Source organism: Rattus norvegicus, chromosome 4 (genome assembly GCF_036323735.1).
Source record: "Rattus norvegicus strain BN/NHsdMcwi chromosome 4, GRCr8, whole genome shotgun sequence".
NCBI lineage: Eukaryota > Metazoa > Chordata > Mammalia > Rodentia > Muridae > Rattus > Rattus norvegicus.
Window position 1 is genome coordinate 30,015,970 of NC_086022.1, and position 25,302 is coordinate 30,041,271.

A 25,302-nucleotide genomic window follows, 5' to 3' on the forward strand; every position below is an offset into this window, starting at 1 on the left:
TTAGTGACAGACTGACTCTTGCAAGTTGTTCTTTTGACCTCCACATATGCACTGTGTCATGTTCCACTCTAAGACACATACATATTCATACTATTTTATACTCATGTAAAAGCTTTCTGGGGCCTAGAGAAATGGCTTAGGAATTAAGACCTCTGGTTGCACTTTCGGAGGACCTAAATTCAATTAAATTCAATTCCCAGTGCCTACATAGCAGTTCTCAACCATCTGTACCGCTAGTCCCAGGGGATCTGACTCCCTCTTCTTGCCTCTTCCAGCACTGTGGTAAACAGACACACAAGTAGTTAATCTGCTCCGAGCTCCCTGCTGGCTGCCAGCTGTGCCTTCTCACTGACACCCAAATGTTGTGGATTCTCAAGTTAAACACACACACACACACACACACACACACACACACACTCACATACACACACACATAGACACACACACAGTCACATACACACATGCACACACAGACACACTCACTCACATACACGCATGCACACATAGACACAGACACACACACTCACATACACACATGCACACACAGACACACACACATACACACTCACTCACATACTCATACAGACACACACACTCACATACACACACACACATAGACACACACACAGTCACATACACACATGCACACACAGACACACTCACTCACATACACGCATGCACACATAGACACAGACACACACACTCACATACACACATGCACACACAGACACACACACATACACACTCACTCACATACTCATACAGACACACACACTCACATACACACACACACATAGACACACACACAGTCACATACACACATGCACACACAGACACACTCACTCACATACACGCATGCACACATAGACACAGACACACACACTCACATACACACATGCACACACAGACACACACACATACACACTCACTCACATACTCATACAGACACACACACTCACATACACACACACACATAGACACACACACAGTCACATACACACATGCACACACAGACACACTCACTCACATACACGCATGCACACATAGACACAGACACACACACTCACATACACGCATGCACACACAGACACACTCACTCACATACACGCATGCACACATAGACACAGACACACACACAGTCACATACACGCATGCACACATAGACACAGACACACACACAGTCACATACACACATGCACACACAGACACACACACACACACTCACATACACACATGCACACACAGACACACACACTCACAGAACCTTATTTTTAATATGCTCTAAGCAGCTCAATGGCTGGCCAAACTTCCATGTTGCTCGTGCCTCTGGTACTCCTGAATTATTACTAAAATTCATATTCCATCCTTGTTACCCCAGACCCAAGCAGGGGAGGGGCCCCGTGCCTGCTCTTCCCTGGCATCTACATGGCTGTATGCTTTCTCCTTCTGCTTGAACTCCTATGTAATTTGGGAACCCAGTTAACATACTATAAGCAATAAACACAACCCACAACACACAAGCAGACAAAAACCCATGCGCGTGAAAATAGAAATAACGGTTAATAACTTCCTATTGCTAGTATATTAAATTATGAATGTTTTTGTGTGCTCATATTATATCATCTAACCTTTCTGAAATGTACTTATTACCACCGCCTTTTAAAAAGATTTTATGGGGCTGGAGAGACGCCTTAATGGGTAAAAATAGATGCTGCCATTGCAGAGGACTTGGGTTTGATTCCCAGAACCACAGGGTCACTCACAACTGTAATTCCAGCATAGATTTTGCCTTTCTGTGCTCTTATAACTGGTTTTACATGGTGTCACTGTAACGTGTTGACGTATGTTTCCCACCAGACCTCTGTGCTTCATATTCCCTGGGCGTCTTGGGTGTTCATAGTCATTATGAGGTTTGAAGCCCTTTAGGCGGTGGATTCTCACACTGCTCCCATCACCACTCCGTTTCTTCAGATGAGAAATTTAAGTTGCATGAATCTTGGGTCCTGTGATTCACTGATTTTCCCACAAGTCACCCACACTTTAATGTCCTTTCTGTGTTCCTCTGCACATTTCCGATCTGTCTACCACTGTGGATCAATCCCGGCGTCTTCAGGTCACTTACGATTTTCTTCTCAGACCAATATGCTTCTCATCCAACTCAACATTAGTTTCATCAGCACATTATTCCCCTCTTATATCAAAGGTTTCATTTCTAGAAGTTTAGAAGAAATGTCTTCTGTGTAACTGCTTAGCATGGGTAATGTTTCCCTTAGCTTTTTAAACTGTGGAATGCCTGTAATGGTTTTCTTTTTACAAGCAAACATTCCATTATTATTATTATTATTATTATTATTATTATTATTATTATTATTATTTCTGGATCAGTATGATTGATCCACTTCAATTTTCTTTTCTTACAGATTGTGTTTTCTTTCTTCATGAATGCTGAGTCAGTTATCATTGGGCTAAACACCTGACAGAAATAAGTTAAGTTGAGAAGGGTTGCTTTTAGCTCATTATGTCAGTGGTTTTAGCCCATATTTTTTGGTTTTGTGCACTAGGAACAGAACATTAGGCTGACAGGTGTGTGTGTGTGTGTGTGTGTGTGTGTGTGTGTGTGACAGACAGACAGACAGAGAGACAGAGACAGACAGAGACAGACACAGAGAGAAAGAGAGAGACAGAGACACAGAGAGACAGAGGCTGTTCTTTACATCTACATGGACAGGAATTAAAGAGCAAAGAGACACAGAAAAAACCCAGCAGAGATACACCCCTACTGCTACAGCTCCTATAACCTGCTTCCTGTAACCTATTTCTCACTTCTGTCCCATCAGGAATGACATCATCACACTATAAATCCATCCAAGGACTAATGTGTGGGTTACATAAGACCCTCACAATCTAATTAACCCTTTGAACAAAACACTATACAAGAGTCAGGGGAACTTGGAATGATCTGGAAAACTGAGTGTGGCCACTTTCAGAAGGACTATATTTTGCTTCAGTCTTGTACCACCACCCCTGGAAAGAGGGTATCTCTCCAAGAAATCACAACTGTTACCATGGTATGCATGGGGTGGGGAGCCTATCCAAGGGACTTGGGCAGGACCAATCAGAGAGAAAAGGGAGTGCAGAGGGGAGGGCCATTGGAGCCTCTAAAAGCTCATCTCTATGGATCAGCAGAACCTCTAAATCACCACCGTTTACCCAACAGACCAGTCACACCATCACAGATACAGCGCAAGGTTTGTTTCATTGCTTCCATGGTTGTTTCTTAGCTCACAGTTAAAGTTAATTGTCACACATTCCCAGTACTTTTTTATACAATGACATAGATCATGGATTCCTTCTTATCAGATTCTGCTTATTTTTAACCCCATACCCACCCAGGTCATTTTCATCCTATTTAGGACAAGTTCAAATTAGGCTTAAAGGTTTTCTCTCTCTTGCCTTGCTTTGGAACTTGGGAAGATATGACTAAGAAGCATGTAGATGAGTGGCTCTCAGCTTCCCTAATGCTGTGTCCCTTTGGTACAGTTCCTCGGGCTGTGGTGACCCCAACCATAAAATTATTTTCATTGATACTTCATAACTGTAAGTTTACTATGGTTATGAATCATAACATACATACCTATGTTGTCAAAAGCAACCCCTGTCAAAGGGTCATTTGACCCACAGATGGAGAACTGAGCTAGACTAAATGAACTCTTTTAATGCTGAGCCAAGCAAGAGCCACCTTGTGATTATAGGCAATGCCCTGTGAATTCGTAGCGGTTTGCCCCTGTTCTTTCAAAGTGTTACTTTGGCATTGAAAATAACTGAGTGATCAGGATGGAAATCCAAGTCTTTATGGTATTTCACAGGTGCCAATAAGAAGGAATCTTTCCTCTGTTGGCTTCCCGTGGGTCCTTGTCTTGCCTCAGTGGGAAAGGATGTGTACTCCTGCAGTGATTTGCTGTGCAAGGGTGGGTTGAAACCCAGGGCTTCCTCCCCCTTCTCAGAGAAGAGGAGGTGGGAAGGGAGAGGGGCCGTATGAGGGGGGTGGGGGATGAACTGGAGGAAGGGGAGCTGGGATCAGTATGTAAAGAGAATAAATAATGACTTAATTAATGAAAACAATGAAGAGATCTTACTGTTGACCACACAGAGTCTCATTGTTCCCATGGGATTTTCCCCTTTGTCCCCAAAATTTATCTCCAAATTTAAAAAAAAAAAATCTAATAATAAAAGTTGATTCTGAGTTCAGAGAGGCTCATTGTCTGTTATAATCACAATCTTTATGTAACAGGATTATTTGAGGTAACAGGTAATTAAGACACAGTCTAAAGTGGTTTATTAGCCTGGTACAGGAGAGAGTAAGGCAGAGTCTTGCCATCCAGCATGATTCTGTGACTAGTGAAAAGATGTTCAGAATGAAGAAATTGAACTACAGAGCAGGTGACCTCATTTTATTATGTTATAATTACAGATGTGTCGAGAGTATTGTACCCAAACTGGAGTGTTAAAGCTGATGACATTTTGGGGAGTTGCTTAAGTATTAGAGACTTAACACACCACACTGGATGGCTCTCATCTCTTTATGTTGTCTCTGTCACCGGACTTCACCTTCAGCTTGTTAATATCCCAATGATGACTTGTATTTTTCTGAAGGCATACATTAGAGCCATGCCACGGTCCTAATTCTTTCTCTTCCCAGGATAGCTGGTAACGGGGAGTAAGGAGCAGGGAGAAGAATTTAACTGCAAAAATACATCCGCTTTTGCTTGCATTAAACTGCCCACTGTTTCTTTTCCCCTTGCATTTCCAAATTAGTTTATATTTTAGGTGTTTCCCCCTTTGCAATGCAATACTTTATTTAGACAGGGAAATTCGAAACACCAAGACATCTAGAACAGAAATCGAGAATGCTTTATATGAATGCCTCTGTGTGTGCTGGTCAGAACATGAGATGATCTTGAAAGTAATGGTCAAGCCCATATATTTCGTAATCTTTTGCCAAGCATTCCTGGTGCTTGATAAAATTTTGCCCCTTATTCTCATTAGGAAACCATATGCTGCCACCACGGCAAGTGTGTAAGAAATAAACAAGTTAATATTTGAAACAACCTTGCCAGAAATTAATTGCCATTCAGCTCCAGTAGCCGCTGTCTGTATTCCCACTCACTGGTACAGTATGATTTGAGATATAACTCATAGTATATGCCCACAATGGGTGAGGAACCTGGGTGTGGGGACCATCTCAGCTTCCAGAGCCCAATTGACCATCTGCCTAGCTATAAAAGCCAACCATTTGCAAGATGCCTGGTTATCTGGGACAACATTGCAAGCCGTCTCCATTCTCAAAGTCTATGATTAGTTGCTTGTCCATATGGAAACCTTTATTCCTTAAAATTAGGTTTTCAACCCTGCTGGCTGTTGCCACTCATCCTCATTCATACTTAGCCCTTGTCCCTCCTGATACCACGTCCTTGTCTACCAAAGCATATTGTGTATAATGTGTTCTCTGACTTCCCTCATGTCTGTTGCTTCTTCTTGCCAGCCCTTAGCTTCAGAGGAAATCCTGACACTTCAGTAGCTTTGACTCAACCTCACTTACCCAGTGTTTTTCTTCATAAAATTTAATCTTTCTCTTTATTTTTTTCCCTTTTGTTGAGCCCTGACCCCCTCCTCAAGGCCCACCTTGTTTTCTCCTTTTGTTCATGTACTTTATAAACCCACTGCTGTAGGGGCTGCAGCCTCAGCAGGCCCTCTCAGCAGAGCGATTGCCCTTCCTGGCAATCCACACGTTGTCTTCTCCCATTTGCCATCTAGGCCAAGTACTGCACACGCCGATGGCACGTACAAGCTGCAGCATTCACCTCTCACAGGATACTCTTTCCCATTAGAGCATGACTCTGTCAGAAACTGCCTCACAGAATATAGGTCAGGCTCAGTTGGTATATACCAGTAGATTAAAAGTATCTGGATGCTCCGCAGGACACTTCTTTGGTTTTTCAAGATACGTTTTTAAATGACAGCAGGCGATTTATATAGCAACAGAAAGATAATGCTTGAAATACGCTCGGAAGGACCAGGGGAGCATACCCAAATGCTTTCCACTTAAAGCCATAGGGAGTGAGCTCTCAGCATCCTCACATGGAACTTTGGCTCTCTAGAAACTGGCTGTTGGCCTAAAGTGAACGATGTCTATCCTGCCCTGCTGATGTCACTCTGAACGACGTTGCCACATCATAATGGAGCCGCAGATAGCTGCTCATGGGAAACGTGGCCTGGGATCAGTAGCCCCTGCAGAATAATATCTGTAGGTTCCGGATTTGTCCCTGGTGAATGTTGGTGGGACGATATTGGATAACCTCCATGTTCCTCTGCCAGCTGAAACGCAATGCTCAGTCCTATTTCCACCAGTCACCCTTCACACCTGCCTCCACTTTATCAGGGTTTCCAGCAGCCTTTCAAGGCTGGCACACTCAACTCAGTGTTGCCTGCACTTAAAGGCTGACTGCTCCAAACAAGCATGGGGGAGTCCATAGAAATCTTCCCAGTTTCGTAAGCAGAGAGATCCATTAGATAAGCATTCCCATTTATTTTTTACTAGTTATAGATTGTTCTCTTAGTTGCCTCATGTCTGCTTGGGTTTCCGCCTTGGCCTTCAACCTCTTTTGAGAGCAAAACACACTTTTCTTGGCCTTTCCTTCCTTCTCCCCAGCAGACCCCTTGGGAGCCACCATTTTTGTCAGTGAGTACCTGGAAGAGATTTAAAATTCGGCTCAGAAGCTGACTTCAAGGGGTGATCGGAAACTTGAATAAGGGATCTCCTTCCTTGATCCTTCCTGTGGCAAAGCCAAAGAGGCCATGTAGGCCAGGTGCCTTGCCTAGTCCGTATCTACAGAGAGCACCACAGTTTTAGAAGCTGGATTCTGTTGGAGGAATAGGGGTGATAGGAGTCACTTTTTCCTCCCCTCTATTAAACTTTCAAGCATCACTAAGCAAATCACGGTTGCTATAACGTCACATGTTATATAGCTAGCGCTGCAGAGGGGCAGAAGGACAGTGGCCGGAAGGACATCTCCCTTAAACCCAGACAGGCTTCGGTACATTACATCAACCATGCCTACTCATAAAAGGCAAGCAGGAAGTATGGAAGAAAACCATTACATCAAGGGCTGGTACTCCCAGGAGGCTCCTTGTTTGTCTGCTCTCCGGTCTCCAGTGATGTTTCTCTTCTCCACTCCCTCTGGTGGGATCCATCTGTAATGAGCAGACATGGTTTAAGGACATAGGTCTATTTTTCTCTGAAGTTAATACTTCTCATTCAGACGTATTCCACTTTTCAAAAGAAACTGAACTATGGCGGTCTCCTACCGTTTTCTGCAGTATGGAAAGAGTTTTAAGATATGTAAAAAAAAAAAAAAGCTAAATACAAGCTGGTTCTCTGTGCCTTTTGTAGAAGTGGGGAGGGGACTGAACAGATGGCCCCAGTGTGGTGTCCAGGGATGGTATAGAGAGTTTCCTGCCACTCCCTCCTACAGCTGAGCCTATGCCAATGAAAGCACTGATTGAAAAGTTTCCTGCTCTTTAAATTATTCTTTTGCTCTTCTGATACACTTCCTAAGGACTGTGCAGTGATCGCATTTAAACACAAGGACCTCTTAGTGTTGGCTCACGGGGTGGGGGGGTTGGGGGGGTGGCGCGGAGGGGGGGGATGCTTCCCCATGCTCCTAAATGTAGGAGCTTTGTAGAGCCCTTGCAGGTCCCCTCAGAACAGGTATTCTGCCTGATAGTGGCAGGGCAAATGGTCAATGCTTTACAATGGAAGACCGTCTGAGGTTCCAGAAGAGTTCATCATGTATAAAGTTCTGATAGCAACGGGTCATACCGGTGCATTTGATCACTGCTCTTGTTCTGCGGGTAGCTGCATTTGTACACGGAGATAAGGCATGTTGAATTACAGGGCCGCCAGGGTGCAAGTACACACCAGCCTTCCAGGTTATTTCCACAACTGAAGGATGGTGTGGTTAACCAGCTTCATGCTATTCAGGGCTTGGGTGGAATCAAATTAGATTGTGCGTCTGCCAGAGACTGCTGGACAACAGCAGACAAATGTGGCCATGCTTCCTAAAAGAAATAGGGAGGCACCGGTATTTCTGACAACATGTATTACGTGATCTATGGAATTAATGGTGAGCAGAGAAAAACTGAATAAAATTGAAATCTTCAACACGAACAAAGCAAAAAGAACCTGAAAGGAAGCTGTCAGTATGCCCTTCTCCAAGGCCTTGGGTTCTGATCCACTTTCTGCGGTTTAATAGCTGTTTGCTCATGCACAGTGAACTGTACTTTCTGAGCTTTGTATGGTGAGATTAGAAGAGTCCCATCTTGGTGTGCCCATCAGGGTTGCCACAACACAGTACTGAAAAGTGGGTAGTATGGATACTAGAAATTAGTTTCTCACAGTCCTAGAGTCTGGGAAGCCCAAGATCAAGGCTCTGGCCTATGAGTGCCTACCTTCCTCAAAGAAGATATCTTTGCCCTGAATCCTCACATCCTAGATGGAAGAACCCTGGCCTCTTTAACTGCTTACAAGGACACTAATCCTACTCACCATGGTGCGGTATAACCTAACCACATCAAACCTGGACATCACAGTACATTGGCTTTTGTGGGTAGGATTCGACATATGAAACTGCGTGACAATGAAAGGGACTGAGGAACATGAACATTTAGACCATAGCTAGTATGTAACTGATTGGCATCTCTGTGGTGATTGAAGATAATACAGAGTCTAGCAGAGGGGTGGGGGTGGAGGCAGAGGTTCCAGGAAGCCCCAGTAAACAAGAATGATCTGCAGTTGTTACAGGCAGAAGTAGCAGCCTCCGGGACAGAGCCAGCTTCCATTTGCAGCATCTCCACAGCCTGCTGAGCCTGGCTGCCTCTGTGTGTGGACAACTCTGTCTGACTCATAGATTCGTGGGTCTTTCATGTCTATAGGATTTAGTTTTAACACTCCTGCTGCCTCTTTACCCAGGGAAAATTACACCAAATAGATCGGACTTTGATCTATTTTCAATTTTGGCTGAATTATGGACAGTAATACACTATTTTCAAGTAGTTAGAAACTCCAGACTACAGAAATCCAAAACCTTTTTAGGCTTTTCAGATCTTGAAAGCAGATGATTAGCCATTGTCTGTTGTACATTGGCTTGGCCTTCTTTGTGTTGAACTTCTGGCTCCAACTCACACTTGAATCCTCCCTTTAATCTTGTATAACACGGTTTTTGTATTGCCTTAATTTCAGAAGTGGATATTTATGCATTGGCTTTGTCATTTTATCAAAACCGTGAGTTTTGCAATATTCTACCCTAAAAGATGCTTTTAACCTGGTGGTTGCAAAGCATCTTATTACACACAAAAGGACTATCAAGGCACCGATTATACCTGCCTATAGCATTTGGAACTTTCCTCCCCACTATATCCGTGCAATGAAATTTCATTTCATGTAAATAGGCCTCTGATGAGCTAGAGGCCTAGAGAACTCATCCTAGTCTATGATAATGTATTAGCTGCCTGCTGCAGGATTTAACTTGCTCAAAGCAATTGTTCTTGTTCCAGGGTTCATGCTGTAGTTGAGGTTGGCTAATTCAAGCTTGCTGGTTAACTATCAGTTAAATCCAGCATTGTTCTAGATGTTTTCATCCCTCTTGAGCCAGCAGGGTAGTTAAAGCCATTTTTCTCTTATTGTGACAGAACAGCAAGGGATGTGAATGGAAACGAGTTTCCTCCTCAGTCATCGTGCATAACTACCCTTTCACTTCCAGCCCCATTCCATTGGCCAAGTAAATGGGATTACCATTACAGACATGCGTAGTCATATGTCAGACATCCCAGTTATGGAAAATGGCGAATGGTGCATATCTTCAACATCAATAACACGGCTGACCACATCTGGCTTCCCCACTCCACTGATGGTCCAGAGATTTGGAACATTCACCAAGCCTCAGCTTTTCAGGGGTTACTTAACTCCACTTTGCTTTTAAATCCTGTGATGGGGTGTGTTTTCAACTTTACAGACCATGGGATCACGTCGTCCTCTGAGTATGCCTGTAGGGGATTATCTTGATTATATCAATCGATCCACTGTGTGTTGCACTATTCTTAGACTGAGATCCTGGACTTAGTGAATGAAGACACGGCTCTTTACAGCATATATTCATTCATAGCTTCCTGCCTCCTGTTTGTGGATGTAATGTAACCACTTGCTTCAAGGTCTTGCTGCCTTGACTTCCTTGCCATGGACTTTAACCATGTGCCAGAATAAATTCTTTCTCCCTTAAGTTATTTTTTTTAAGCAGAGTTTTTTTTTTTCAAAGCAAAAAAAAAAAAAAGAGGAGAAAAGGATGATAACCTATCCAGACAGGCCATTCACTACAGGGTGACAATGGCATGGCTAGCAAGACAGACAGAATCTTTCTCGTGTGGATCTCATAGTCTAGTCAGAGAGAGAAAGAATGAATTACTCATACTGTGCCCTTGCACGAACAAGTGTGTAATAGAAATTAAAAAGTCAATGAAGTAAATAGGGAGAGCAAAATAACTCACTTTTCTCTACTGCTGCTGTTGTAAGAGGGTTTTTACTTAGGGTTGAGGGGTTCTCAGGACCTAAAAACTGACCATTGAGATTTAAATACACATGTTTCCTTTTAGTTTCCTTGTGATCTTGGACCTATTGGATATGCCTTAACGTTTCTGTTGACACATAAAAATTTACCAGAGATGTAGTGTCTTAAAGAAGCATAGATTAGGCCCTGGCATTAGGATCCTCCAAGACTGTAGTCTGTGCATTAGCCAATTGCATTTCTTTCTGGACGTTGGCCTTCTCTTCCTGTCTAATGTGCTTGTTGTTGTATCTTAATTCTTTATGGTCAAAGAACTGAAGTCCCTATTTCTCCCTCTCCTCTCCTCTCCTCTCCTCTCCTCTCCTCTCCTCTCCTCTCCTCCTCTCCTCCTCTCCTCCTCTCCTCTCCTCTCCTCTCCCCTCCTCTCCTCTCCTCTCCTCTCCTCCTCTCCTCTCCCCTCCCCTCCTCTCCTCTCTTCTCCTTTCTCTTCCTCCCTCTCTCTCCCTCCCTCCCTCCCTCCCTCCCTCCCTCCCTCCCTCCCTTCCTTCCTTCCTTTTCTGGTTGTTGCCACGAGTCAGCAGGAGAAACATCACCTCCAGTGTATTAAGTTCTATTATGTTAAAGCCATGTAGGAGGTAACTCCATCCCACTGGTGTTGTCATGTACTATGGGCTGAATGGCCTTAGAGTTTCAGTCTCTATGTAGAGAGAGAGCCCTATGCAAGGACATGACTCATTTGTGGTCTTAGTATCTGATTGCCACACATAGTATTTAATTTCTTCGTGTCATAATCCCAATTTTCTCCTCAGTAAAATGGAGTTGATAATCATCATGTTGTCAACCTCACAGGATAGATTGAGCATTACAGGATTAGGTTAAGCGAAGCATTTAGAAAACTTCTTGGTATCAGAAATCCACGTATGTTATCTATTTTATTAGCTAGCAATGTAATTACCCTGTTATATGATTTTAAAGATCACTTAAACCTCAGAACTCTTAGATTTTTATTGTACGTTCTGGTGCAAAATGAACAAATATGGGAAACTGACTTAGAAAGGAAAGCAATGGAGCAATAGAGGGACTCCTTGATGCGAGCCTCCCAAGCGTCTGCGTCAAGCAAGCAAGGTCCGTCTCTGTTCCATGCCACTCTCAATACTTCCTCCCTAAGTGTTTTCTGGCTTTACATCTAGGAGGGATACCTCATCGAGTGCCTGCTTCAGCTCTAAAGCATCCAAGCAAATGTAGCTTTGTGAGCATCCATTCTCCTTTGGTTATTGTACCCTCCTACTTGACGTCTCAATTCTTGAAGATGCCACTGGCTTATTATGTCATCGGTTGAGTACTGGTGCCAGTGCTGTGCCTGAGCTATGAAAGGGTGAATGGCTTTTACCACTTTTAAACAGGGATCACTGGGGCAGCCCCACCCCTGAATGAGCTTTACTACCTGGGAACGTCCACAAGAGAGGTCCTTGTGGTCGTCTGTCTGTCTGAGATGTTTGCAACGATACAGTGAGCTCAGTGCTTGCTGTCCCTGCTGCCCCTGTTGAGAGCTGCTGCTGACAGCTGTCCCTTCTGGAATGTTCTGGAAACTGATGACAGGAGTGCTTCTACTCCTGTCTCTTTGAGGGGTATGCTCTGTATAGAGCAGCGAGGCTTTCTTGGTAGTCGTTTGTGTTGTCCTGGCTACAGAGGCCCATCATTTAGAGGTTTCTAAACAACAGCGATTTTGCCCTTTGGATCTGGCTCAGTCCTTGTTGTGGGGTTGTTTCATGCATGCATGCAGCATGTCTAACAGAAGCCGAAATTTCTAGTTTCTAGTTGCCGGTGTCACCATCTACTCTAAACCCAAGATGTGGCTGTCAACAATGTCTATAAATATTGCCAGATAGCCTGAGTACATGCTCTATTTTATGCACATAAGTATTTTTAGTGATTTTTAAAATATGCCTTGCATGGTTTTAATAAACTCAAGCACTACAGAGTGGGTATTAGGGGATTATGTGTCTTTTACTCCAAACATCATAACAACCCGCTTCCCCTCCAGAGACACGTGTCCAGAAATTGCACTGAAATTCATGACATTCCCATGTGGGCATAACTTAGAGCACACAGGTGTGTGCTTGTGCTCCTTATGAGTGACTTTCTTACATCTCTGCTCAGTATGGATGAAAAGAAAATGGCCAGAATGAATCTGCTTTTGTTTGTTTCCTTGTGTGTTTCAAAGGGCTTCTCAGCTCTTTCTGGATTGAGGCATTCACCTCAAGAAGAATGATTTCATGTGTGATTCAGGATCTGAATTCCCCCCTTAGCCTCTAGAGTCTTGCATCATGGTCTGTCTTACGACTGATGCTATATAGCTGTGAGAAGGACCTCTTAGGAATATCATTATTATAAGCTTGAAGTACGCATCTTCATTGAATAAAACCACCAAATCCCTCAAAATTAAAAAAAAAAATCCTAACAGCTAGTTTTTGTTGGGAGTACATAAACTTTGGTTTTTATTGATTTCCTGGTGCCACTAAGGATGCCAAGCTCATGACAATGTTAGATTTTTTTTAACACCAGGACACCATGTTATCGTACAGTAGAATGTGTTGCACACAACAGTAGTCTTATTTATCAATGTGTGTGGCTTACCATTTTTTATAATAAATACCTTACTATTTCATAAATTCACTTTCTATATTCTAGTACCAGATAATGTATAGTTGTTTTTGTATTTTTCTTTGTGATAAAGGTGATTATATTCTTCATATAATGTTGAATGACCTTGACTTTTAACAAGATGTATAATCACTCGAGGACATTCTTTCAAAACGACAACTCTACTCTTAGCAAGATGAACACGAGAGCACCTTAACATGATTCCACAGAAGCAATTAATTTCTGAATATCTGCACTTTATGACTCAGAAACTACATTTCTCATAATTGCTAAATAATCACAAGGACCTAAGATCCTTGTGATAGTATGATCCTTGTGGAGAAAAGATAGTACGCAGGGGACAAATTGGCTAGCTTTTATTGTTACTATTACTATTTCTAGCAGCTAAAAATGTACAAGGCAAAGTATTACCATGCTTGATCTCGTTGTCTCACAGTGCTGTGAAATACGTGCCATTGCTAACCCATTTTCTGTAAGAGGAATGTGTTTTTAAAGCAGCTGGATATAGCTCAGTTAGTAGTGTGCTTGCCTAGCACACTCGGTCCTAGGTGTTGATTTCCAGCATTGCATAAAACATATGGGGTGGCAAAATCACCGCACTTGTACTTGAAGGGTAGAGAGCAGACCAGAAGTTTAAGGCCATCCTCAGCCACGTAATGAGGTCAACAGCAGCCTGGGACGTGATGGTAACTATGGTGATGATGATGCGTGTAGCTTAATATGCAGAGAACCGTTATATACCTCCCCACTAGTTAGTCCTCAGCACTTTGCATGTATTGCTTCATTCAGTCTTCTTACCAAATCCCGATGAGTTGTGTCCCTTTTATTTGTCAGACTGGGAACTGAGACAGAGGACAGTTAACTAAAGTAGGCGAACCTAAATTACAGAGTTCAGGATATTCAAATTGAGACTGATAGGTACGTTGATTTTGGAAGCCAGTACTTCATCGTGATTTCTGGTGCCATGTTATGGGATTGGTGAGCTGCAGGCCCAGATTCAAATCCAGACAGACACGTTCTATCCGCCAAGCAGAACTTATGGAAGTAGCTCATTCGGTCTGACTGTGACAAGGCCGTGTCCTGTGGGGTGTGGGTGCTTGTCCTCCTTACTGCTACATCCACTAACTATGTCTCACAGACGAATTATTGAAGCTACAGAAGAGCCCTCCTCAGTCTTTTAGCTAAAGCTAAATGGAGAAATGATGAAGAAATGGAAAGGTGTTTATCATTTTAGGATTACCCCTACACTTCTGGTACCCCTGAAATGTTACAATAACAAAAGCACGTGGGCTAAAATAGACAGTTTCACCCCGGACTATACAATCTGGGCTTGGAATGCAGCAACAGTGTCATACTAAACTACAAACGATGGTTGTTGGGCTGAGGAGGCCCTCAGTCATTAAAGTGCTCACCATGCAAGGGCGCAGACATCAGTTCAGATCCCCAGAGCACATGTAATAAGCACGGTATAGTGGGTCACATCTCTAACTCTAGTGTGGGTGGGTTGGAGCTGAGACAGGGTGTCCTCAGAGATAACAGTCAGCGAGCGCTGGGTTCTGGCTGAGCAGGTCAGAACATTGACTGCTCTTCCAGAGTCCTGAGTTCAATTCTCGGCAACCACACAATAGTTCACAGCCATCTGTAATGGGATTCAGTGCCCTCTTCTGGTGTGTCTGAAGACAGTTACAGTGTACTCACATAAAATAAATAAGTAAATCTTTAAAAATAATAATATGGAGAGATAAAAGAGAATACCTGGTGTTACACAGTGATATACAAACCTACACGCGCACACACACACACACATACACACACGCACACTCACGCACACACGCACATGCGTGCACACACGAGTCAACTTTTGAACTGGAATTTGGTCATTTGTAACAACTTGCACCAACTTGGAGAACTGACCCTAGATAAAGTACGCTGGGCACTGAAACATCACAGTTCCCATATGTGTGTGAAATATAAGCGAAATAATGGAAGCCCAGAGTAGAACGGTGGTTACTGAATTTCTTCTCTCTTGGAGATTGAACCCAAGACCTTAAATCTTTAGGAAAGGGCTGGACCACAGAACTCCACTGGTATCTCTGCACACTCATCTGCTGATTGACAGGTTTTCCCAGCTCATTGCTGTCCTCATGCCTCATTAAGCATCCTGTTTCCATGTCCTTATGCTGTAGACACCCAGAATTGGGATTACCGTGCCATCTGGTAATTCTATTTCCGTTTTGCAAAGGGCCTCTAGACATCTTTCTGCTAATTTGAATCCCCAGTATTGACCCTCCCTTTAAGTCCTGCCTCTTGAGCTGATTTTCCCTCAGCCAAATCTTACCCTCCACATCTGCAAAGCAGAAGGATCTGGCCTGCTTAGGCTATTGTAAGGATTGAATGAGATGCATGGTGGCATGGCAGTAGTGCTCCCCCATAGCCCGCAGCCCATGCTCCCCCAGCACACCTTCCCACCCACTAGCTTTTCACTGCACCACCTAACACTCGTGCCCTACATCTTCCCTGAAGTGTGTCATCCTGTGTTTCCTGCTATGAGTTTTCTACCCTCCTCCACAGGTCCAACTTGGCCTTGAATGCAGACAATTCTGACCATCTCAAGTCCCCTCATAAACTGGGCAGACGTGTCTGTGGGCGCCTTATTCCGCCACCCTGTTTCTACCGCTAGAGTCAACTAAAACATGAGAGCGTTTCTGGGTATGGGTAGGGGAAGCTGTACAGTTTAGGTGTTAGCTCTAATCTAGCCACAGATTATTTCGGAACACATGTCCATAGCTACATGTAGTATCTCATGTAGAACGCATCGCCACACACTGCTTTGCCATGCTCTGCTATAGGCAGACCTGTCACCTTCTTCAGATCTCTGTCTTCTGAAGTCTGCTATGAAGACTTGTGGGGGGGGGGAGAGCGAGAGAGAGAGAGAGAGAGAGAGAGAGAGAGAGAGAGAGAGAGAGAGAGAGATTGATTTTCCTTCCAGGGTTGTTGCGTAAAGAGTAAGATGAATATTTTTAAAAGGCATCTTGGGGAAACCCTGATGGTCAGTTCACATAGGAGGTGGTTAATTTTGGAGCATCGTGGAAAGTCTCAAGACTTCTATCTCGTGGAGTGGTGCACACATGCACGGACAACAGCATGAGACCATGGTGAGAGAAGGGTGCCTATTCTTAGACACAGGCCCAGTACTTTAAGGACTGTGAGTGACCTTCCATTGTATGGTTTCTGTCTCCCGGGGAAAGGCTATTAAGAGAAGGAAAGGCAGATAACTCTGTTTTGGTTTCAGCATAGTGTGAAGAGGCATCATTTGTGGATGCCGAGGCCACTCTTATGAAAGCAGGAGTCAGAGCCAACTGCCCGTGCAGTCTCCATAGCCCTGTAGAAAAATGGAAACAATGCAAGGGCTTCCTTCCCTTTTTAATTTAATTTCTTATGTGGTATAAGAATGAGTCCCTGGGACTCTTGAGCAATGAGATGGTTGTCAGTAAATCTTGATTTGGGATGGGAGTGGGATACTGAACTTCTGTGCAAGGATATGTAACATACAGGTGCCAATCGGAGGTCAACTCCAGGTGACTTTCCTTGATAACCATCTCCTTTGTGTGTGTGTGTTTGTTTATCTATTATTTACCAAGACAGTATCTTTTCACTGGTAAGGGACTTTTTGACAGTGAGTCCCCAGGGTGTTCTCTCTCTCGCGCTCTCTCTCTCTTGCTCTCGCTCTCTCTCTCTTGCTCTTGCTCTCTCTCTCGCTCTCGCTCTCATTCTCGCTCTCCCTCTCTCGCCCTATGTCCAGCACTGGGGCACTGGAACTATAAGTGTCCACTACCAATCCAGGCTATTGTCACATATAGTCACATAGATTCTGGGAATACAACTCAGGTCCTCATGACAACCCAGTGCATGACAACCATGACATCCCATGACATCCCCAGCTTGTTTCACTGAGCACCTATACAATGATAAAAGAAACAAGGCATGAGTGGTTGAAAAATCCACATCCGGGCAAACTAACTTAGAGGGCTGAGCCTCTGGCTTCTCGGGAAGCTTAGAGCATCAGGAGCCTCTGAGACCTGGTGGGACTGACCTTAGCTCCTTTTGCTGACAAGCATCTGTCCCTGTACCTGTGACTGGGGAAGGGAGAGCTGCTGGGTTGCCTTCTGCAGCGGTGAGGAACAGCTGAGGTGCAGCAGCGGAGCCATGGCAGGGGCCATGCTGTTGACCGTCCAGATCTTAACTTCAGGTAAACCTTCTTCCTCCCTGAACATGGCAACCCAGCTTGCAAGTGTCCTATGACTGGCTGGTCATCCTGTGAGCAAAGAGCTTTTTGAAAAATAACAAGGCGGACTTGTCCTGCAGAGGTGGGATTAAAGTACCCGGTGAGGAAGTCTAGGCTCTGTGCCTCCACTTGTCGTGAACGTGGGCACACTCTCGTGGAAGGTCAGCATGTGCATTTACGTTGTTTTCTGGTGTTATCTAACGGGTATGTCCCTAGGCTTGAGACACCATCTGCTCCCCTTTCCACCCACCAGTCACCATTAGCTTGTGTGACCCTTGGGAAGTCACTCTGCCTGTCTCAGACGCCGTGCCTCTATGTCAGCATGAATCAGGATGGTAGCCACATGCACTCTCCCTACAATGAAGAGTCACAACACCTATAATTACAGCCTGTGGGTTATAGCACTGGTAATGAACTCAGACCTCAGCATTGCCCAGGGAAATGCAAAATGTCTGGTCCCCAGGTACCAGTGGCCATCAGGTGCGGGCCATGTTGTCATTCCTGGGAGAATGCCTCCTCTTACAGTCTATCTTGATTAGTCTTAATTATGAGTAAAAATCCAGATACCAGTTCCTGACCTACCAACGACTAGGATCAGCACCCACTGAAAATAACGGGTAAAATGACAAGTTAGTGCCAAGACAGCATCACATTCTAGGTTGAAGTCAATCCTGGACAAGAATAAGCCTTGGTCCCTGGAGTTTATGGCGTGTGTTACCCAGACAGGCTCTGGCTTTTCCCCTAGCTGTGTCCTAGCTGAACACAGTCACTGGCAAAAATAGGCTCTTGTAAATTTATGATAAATAAATAAAAATTTAATTCTATGCACACATATTCTATTTTTAATTATATATATATATATTGTTAAAATATTTCAAATGCAGCACCTTTTCAAATGGCGTATACAGTGTTAGATTTCATTACTGCAGTTTTGAACAAACTATTGTCATCGATGCACCTCCCGTCTCTCCCATCCATTTGAACACCCCATACCCTCCTCCCCCACTGCTGGATTTCTTTCCAGTTCCATAGCCAACCCATACTAAACCCCTAGTTACATAAATGCAAAAAACCTCATAAGCTAGGATCAACATGCCGGAAAATATAATTGCAGATATTTTAATAAATGTTTTTAATAAAACTATTCTTGATATAAACCTCCTTAGCAATTTCCTGCTAGTATGCCTACCATAAGTTTGATGACAACTCATTTAGCCACTGCATACCTGACTCAAAGCTCTAAAAAAATAACATCATTTTTTAGGATGAGTAAATGTATGGATTTTCTTTGCAATTGCAGGCCTTGTCCTATATTTCCTCAGTGTAGGAACAGCCTTTAAAGAACACTGTTGGCCCCCTGGGACAGACCCCCCAGGGCCTTCTCTGCTTTGTGCTGAAACCCCCTCTGTACCAGTGAACCACAATACAGAGAAGACACTGCTGTCTACATACCCCTATCTCTCAGATGCCTCATTCTTTGTCAAGGAGATGCCTCTATAGAAGAAGAAATGGGAAATTGTGGAGAAGAAAGAGACAATCCCAAGCCTGGCACCCAGTGGAGATGCGTGCTCAAAGCCTCCTTGCCCCACCTTGCTATTGGTCCTGGACTTAGTCCTAAAAATGGAGGGAGAGTGGAGGGGTTGCTTTTGAATGTCTCTTCTTGTGCCTTCCAGCACAGCTCCAGTCCCTTCTAAGTCACAGCCCGTTCAGTTTGGGCCTCCACCTTTACTAATCTGATATGCAAGTTTCTGACCCACTAAGGAGGCTAGGAACTACTAAACAACTTAAGGGAGCACAGGTCAAGTTTCAGGGTTGGAGTAAGGTTAGAGTTGGGCTAGAAGGTTGTGATTAGAGTGCTAGGGTTAGAGTTGAAGTTTGGTTAGAGGTTACGATTAGGGTTAGGACTAGGGTGAGAAGGTTGGAGTTAGGGTTACAGTTAGAGTTAGGGTTTGGGTTTGGGGGGTTGGTAAGAGGGTTGGGGTTAAGGTTTGGATTAGAAGATTGAAGCTAAGCTTAAGGTACTGTTAAGAGAGAGGGTTGCAGTTAGAGTTAGGATTAGGGCCTCCTTCCAAATATGTCTCCTCTACAAATACAGCTGTAGTCTCCACAGTAGTTTCTTCTTGTGACTTGTTTGCTTTTCCAGCCTCTAGCTTGGATAAGAGATCAAAAGTCTTGTCTCTTTGCCTGGCTGTCTCCCTCTTAGGAAAACAGAGCGGTCCATGCCTGATAAATTCTTACGAGAAAGAATTTTTATAACAGAAAGCATGGTTGTGTTTTTCCTTTTAAAGTTTTGTTCTGTTTTCTGTGATTTCAGCCTTTTGTACCTTGGTTAGGAGATTCACTACCATTCATAGGACTGTGAGTCGCTTACAGGTCTTTGATCAAGAACTCAATTCCAAATGGGTGTCAGTGTTTTGCTTTCACATTAATAGTATAATGCTAATAAGGTCTCTTGGAGCTTTCCCCTGCCAGTTTAGCATAGTCTACTTTTCCTTCCTGTGTCAGGAGCAGAAACCTATAAGAAGTAATTGTCCCCATGACCAGGACACTGGATGCACAGTACTTCATTCACACAATAGTAACATCAGAGTTTGGATAAAATTTAGCAATATAACAACTAATAAAAAAATCTAAAAGATTAGCTACAGTATTATATCATTTGTAGAAACCTTAAATAGAAACTATTACATATTCTTAATAAAAAACAAAGTTATGTAAATGAAAGGCATTTCAGATAAATGGGCTGAACATGATTTAGGTGGAGTTCATTTCAGGGGGAGAACATGGAGTTAGATATGTGGTATCTATGGCCTAGTTTTTGCCCAAGTGAATTTATGGGTACTTACTCAGTTAATTTAAACAAAATTTCGTGTGTTAGTTCCTAGGAAAGGAAAGTATAATGAAGAGATGTTTTCTTCTTGGTTTGAGGAGAAACATTTCTGTTACAATTGCCAGAGTCAAAGTAGAATGGATCACAAACCTGGCTTTCACGGGAAGTACCATATGGGAATGTCATCCTGAACTCTGAAAGCTAAGGAATTCTATCTAGGAGATCCACAGGATGCCAGCAGCGCCTGCTGAGGGGGACAGGGTCACTTAGCTGGGAGGTAGTTGGGCTGGCCATTCAGCTTCAGTCTGTGGGTCTTGATTGCCCTTGGCATGCATAAGGTGCTTTGCAAGTCAGCCGAGATAAATGAGTCATGTTAAAAATGTCTGCCCAATGTGTGCTGGGATGTAGATAGGGGATTATAGATCCAAGTTGGGTCCTGATTCTCTTCCTCTTATGTAGGCCACCGAAGGAGTGAGATCTTCTCTAGGCATTCCTCATTGATGTCATTTCACGAGATGAATGTACAACTCATGAAATAATGTGATTAAACTCGCAAACACTAAGGCAGCATCTCTCGAGCTGATGTGTTTCCACAGCCTTTTCGCATGAGTCCATGTGTACAGGTGCGCAGTGGGGCATTTGAGAGATTGCTTATAAGGAACACGTTGGGAAAGGTTATGTTATTTTCACTCCATTGTAGGCTAAATAGTAAATAATCGAGATATCAGGTGGAACATTAATTTTACCTTGTTCGGAAAATGGATCTTTGCAAATGCTGTGGAGTTGCTGGCCTTGAGAAGGAGATTGCACCAATGAGTATCCCAACAGGCCGTCAATCTATCCTGATTTGAAAGAAATAGATGGAGATTGAAACAGAAAGCAGTATGAAGATGGAGGCAGAAACTGACCTGATGTGACCACACCCCAAGGGATGTTAGGTACCGGCAAGAACTGAAATAGGCCACAGGGTCCTTCCCTGGAGCCTGCACAGGCAGCAAAGCCCTGCTGACATCCCATCCCCATTTCTGCTCACTGAAACTATTGCTGGCTTCAGGCCCCCAAACTGGGAGAGACTAAATGTGTTCTAAGGGGCCAAATATGTATTTTTACAGTCACAGGAAGGTAATACATTCATGCTTACATGCTTTTGAATATCATATTATATTTACTTTCTGTTGCTGTGATAAAACACCTTTACCAAAGCATCTTTGAGAAGGAAAGGTTTATTTAGAGCTTTTGTTTCTAATGGCATAGCAATCTATCATCAACACAGCCGAGAACCATAATGGCAGGCAGGCAGGCAGGCAGGGTGCTGGAGCAGCAACCAAGAACTTAGATCCTGAGCTACAAACAAGCAGAAAGAGCTCACAGGGAGTAGCATGTATTTTTTTGAAGCCTCAAAGCCTCACCCCATACTTCCTCTAGCAAGACCATACCAACTGGTGGTCACCAAACGGCAGCCAACTGTAGACCAAATACTCACAAGCCCAAGGATTATGGGGGACACATCATTCTAATTACCATAAATATATTTTTGAAATAGTTTCGGGAATATTGGTGTTGAATAATGGGCAACTATCATGTTGAATTTTGAGGTAATCTGAATCAACATTAACATATTTCCTCTAACTAACTGAGTTAGCTGAATATCAAGCTCTCAGCTAAGGTAAAGGGTTTCAGTGTGTGGACCGAATCATTGTTTGTGTCCGGAAGTGGTTAGAGGCACTGTTTCTACCCAAGAGACAACCCAGAGGGAAGGAAGGAATGTGCTCTGATTTGCAAAGCACAGGGCCAGGTCCTGAGCCTGAACCATCCTCGATGCCCATTGCCCCAAACTCCAGCTAGCCTCCGCCCCTCGTTCCCGGTGCCCTCTGAACAGATCCGCTCATGCTGGTGAGAGTGCACATGTGGGCGTGGCCTCCTCTGCATGGCTTGCGGTTTTTTAGGTTAAGGGTGGCAGGTTGTTAGAATGAGTTCGTAAGCACTGGTTCTCATGCCCATGTGCTCAGAATCCTCTGGAGTTTGTGCTGCCGTAGCTTTAAACTCCAGAGCCACCCTGGTGTGTGGTTCTGCATTTCACCTCACCACTGGGGTATGTGAACACCATTTGGGGAGATAAAATGTTCAGAGGTGTAGCCTGTTTTCATTTCTCACCATCATCAGGGTGCTGGGCTCATGGGACATGAAGTTCAGGAGAGGGGAAACATAGCCTAAGATAGGGGCTCCAGCCCGTGTTTCTCCATGTGAGAAACAGCACAGGCTGAGGCCAGGTGGAAGTTCTCTAACTCCCGAGTACCCAGATGCCACTAGGAACTGTGGGGAGTTGAGAAAGGGGTGAAGGGGGGTGATTGTGGGCCTGAGGTGAGTTGGGGGTTGGGAGGAAGTCCTGCTTAGCTCAGGGTGAGCGAGCGTCAGAAGTGCAGAGAGGCCTTCTGCAGAGACCTAGGTGTGGCTGTGTATTGAAGAAGGCTTTCTTGCTTGGTGGTCTTTGAGGAAGGAGAGAGGCCATGCTTGTCCAAACTGTTTATTCATGGTAGAGAATAGATATACACAACTTACTGAGGGTGGACCAGAGATTAAATACCTTTTTTTCAGGAAGCAGCATCTACTCTTATTCGCTAAGCTCTCAGGCCCGTCCATCCAGACACCTCATTCATATGGAGAACTCTAGGCTCTATGCTACCTGAGCAGTTGCCCTGGCCCTCTTAGTCCAGTGTCTTGGTGGTCACGTGCTCTAGGTCAGGACTCTGGTCTGGAGCGGATTCAAATGCCTACCACTCTCAATTATGAGAATTGCCCGGGTTTCTTAATCTCCTGGACCCTAACAGTTTTTCTGTCTGGTGACACACTTCCACTTGCCCCACACCGCTGCTGGTTGAAGGAACATACAGCTCTGAGTAGCAGAGCTCTTATCTAGTGCTCCTGTCCCCAGATCCCTTTCTTGGGTCCCTTGGAAACTCTGCTGCGGTGCTCCAGTGGACAAGCTGCATTGGCTTGGAGCACTACACCCCGCCCCCGTGCAGCTGCCCCACTGCTGCTATCTGCACATCTCATTGCCATGGCTCCTGTGGTGCACAGTTGGGGATTGACAGTCTGAGGCCCTGTTACACTAACTCTGAAAAGAAGTCACCGAGCTTAGCTTGAAGCAATGAGGGCATCCTGTTTAAGCAGACAGGGAATCAAAGCAGCGGAAGAAGAGAAAGATGGGGAAGATGGGAACGAAATATTTTAAGTGAGCCACTCTTACTGGGGGCCTTTCTGATTCTACAGGACATTTTCTGAAATAACTTTTTAAGTTGGTTGGTTTCGGGTTTTCCAACAACAGTTTTGTCTCTCTTCTGCAAATCTTTCCTGGCTTCTCGACCCAGGCCAAAGCAAACAGTCAAATCTACAAGTCATTTATCAGAGAAGCCTCTGAGGTTTAGTTAGTTAGACTGAGGCAGCCAGAGGCCCCAGCTCTACCTGTATTATCCGTGGGTTTCAGGATAGTTCACATATCTTTGCTCTGCTTTGGGCCAGTTAAAGTGACTCTTTGGGGAGGGAATGTCTCAGTAAATATTTCTGCGGGGGTGTGTGTGTGTGTGTGTGTGTGTGTGTGTGTGTGTGTATTTATGTATGAGTGTGCGTGCACGCATGAGAGAGGGAGAGGGAGAGAGAGAGAGAGTGCCCTTGCACAAATGAATGCAGTTTATGCATTGGTACATGGGTGTGCGTGTACTAGTACTTGTGGAGACCAGAAGACAACCTCAATTGTTGTTCCTCAGGAATCTTCCACTTTGGATGTTAGAAACATGGTCTGTCGTTGGAGTTCAGGTAAACTAGACTGGCTGGCCAGCAAGCCCCAGGGAACCCCATTTCTGCCTCCCTGGTACAGAGATTACAAACACGGGACTGCCACATCCGACTGAGTTTTGGGATCAAATGCCTGTCCTCGGGGCTCACATAGCAAATACTTTGCTGACTGAGGTATTTCCTCAGCTCTCTCCTTCATTTTGGTTTGTGTGCGCATCTAGGTATGTGCACGTGTGCATGATTGCATGGGCACATGTGTTCACATGTGTGCGAGGGACAAAGATTGATGTTGACTGTTATCCCTTGGTCTGTTCCTTGTAGTTTGAGACAGGGCCTCTCACTAAAACCGGCGCTCACCAGTTCAGCTGTCCTAGCTGAGCAGTCCTCAGGGCTTACGTGTCTCTGCCTTGCCAGCACTGGAGTGTGGATGTGCTGCAATGCCTGGCAAGTCCCCATACTTTCATAGATATCTCCATACTCTCCTTTGTCTTGTTGGTTTGAAGAATATTTTCTTAATGCTTATGGAGCAGTCCCTGGTGTGGCCAGCCCTGCTGAACCATACCGTTGCTGTCTCATTCTGTGCTGAGCAGTTTCCAAAAGCTGCCCTTACTTACTTGTGTTCCTTTTCCTCCAAACGTTGGCTACGGTGAAAACACTGCAAATATTTGGAAACATCCTCCCTTCCAAGCCAGTCCAGCTGAGCCACCAACTCAGAGTTCCAGCCCCTTCCTGGGCGCTGAGCAGCTTTTACTTTTCAGTCTCTAGGCTCCCCCTACTGGTCTTTTCTATGCAATTTTTGCTGCTCTTTAGAAACTCACCATGGGTTCTGCTATCCTACAAAGCACGACCCAGAATCGTGACAACTCAATGCAGACTCTTGTTTTGATCTTAAGGAGGGATTATCGTACCTTATCGCTACTTTTTTTTTTTAGTTAACTGTTCAAAGTTAGTATACAAAACAACGGGCTTCGTTAAAGCACAGTCATGGGTACATGTGATGATATATTTTTTAAATCACTCCTGTCCTTTATATCCTGGGCTGGGGGTGGTTCCTTTATTTTCCCAAAGCTCACTTCCATCCTGCTTAAAGCAGTCTTCATGATCCCACATCCAGC

At 44.3% G+C, this 25,302-nt stretch overlaps 2 protein-coding genes across 6 annotated transcripts in view; one reads left to right on the forward strand and one right to left on the reverse strand.

The window, feature by feature from the left end:
• Positions 1–25,302, forward strand: part of Cdk14 (cyclin-dependent kinase 14) — a 594,415-nt gene that overhangs the window by 396,733 nt on the left and 172,380 nt on the right. The window lies entirely within an intron of this gene.
• The window catches only part of Speer4cl3 (spermatogenesis associated glutamate (E)-rich protein 4C like 3), a 28,599-nt gene continuing 9,863 nt past the window's right edge, over positions 6,567–25,302 (reverse strand). Inside the window, exons 5-7 of the mRNA XM_006236075.5 lie at positions 21,142–21,237; positions 7,159–7,251; positions 6,567–6,747 (exon numbers count right to left, since the gene is read on the reverse strand). Of these exons, the coding sequence (XP_006236137.3) occupies positions 6,595–6,747; positions 7,159–7,251; positions 21,142–21,237 (342 nt within the window). The 3' untranslated portion in view covers positions 6,567–6,594. The remainder of the gene's footprint in view (positions 6,748–7,158; positions 7,252–21,141; positions 21,238–25,302) is intronic.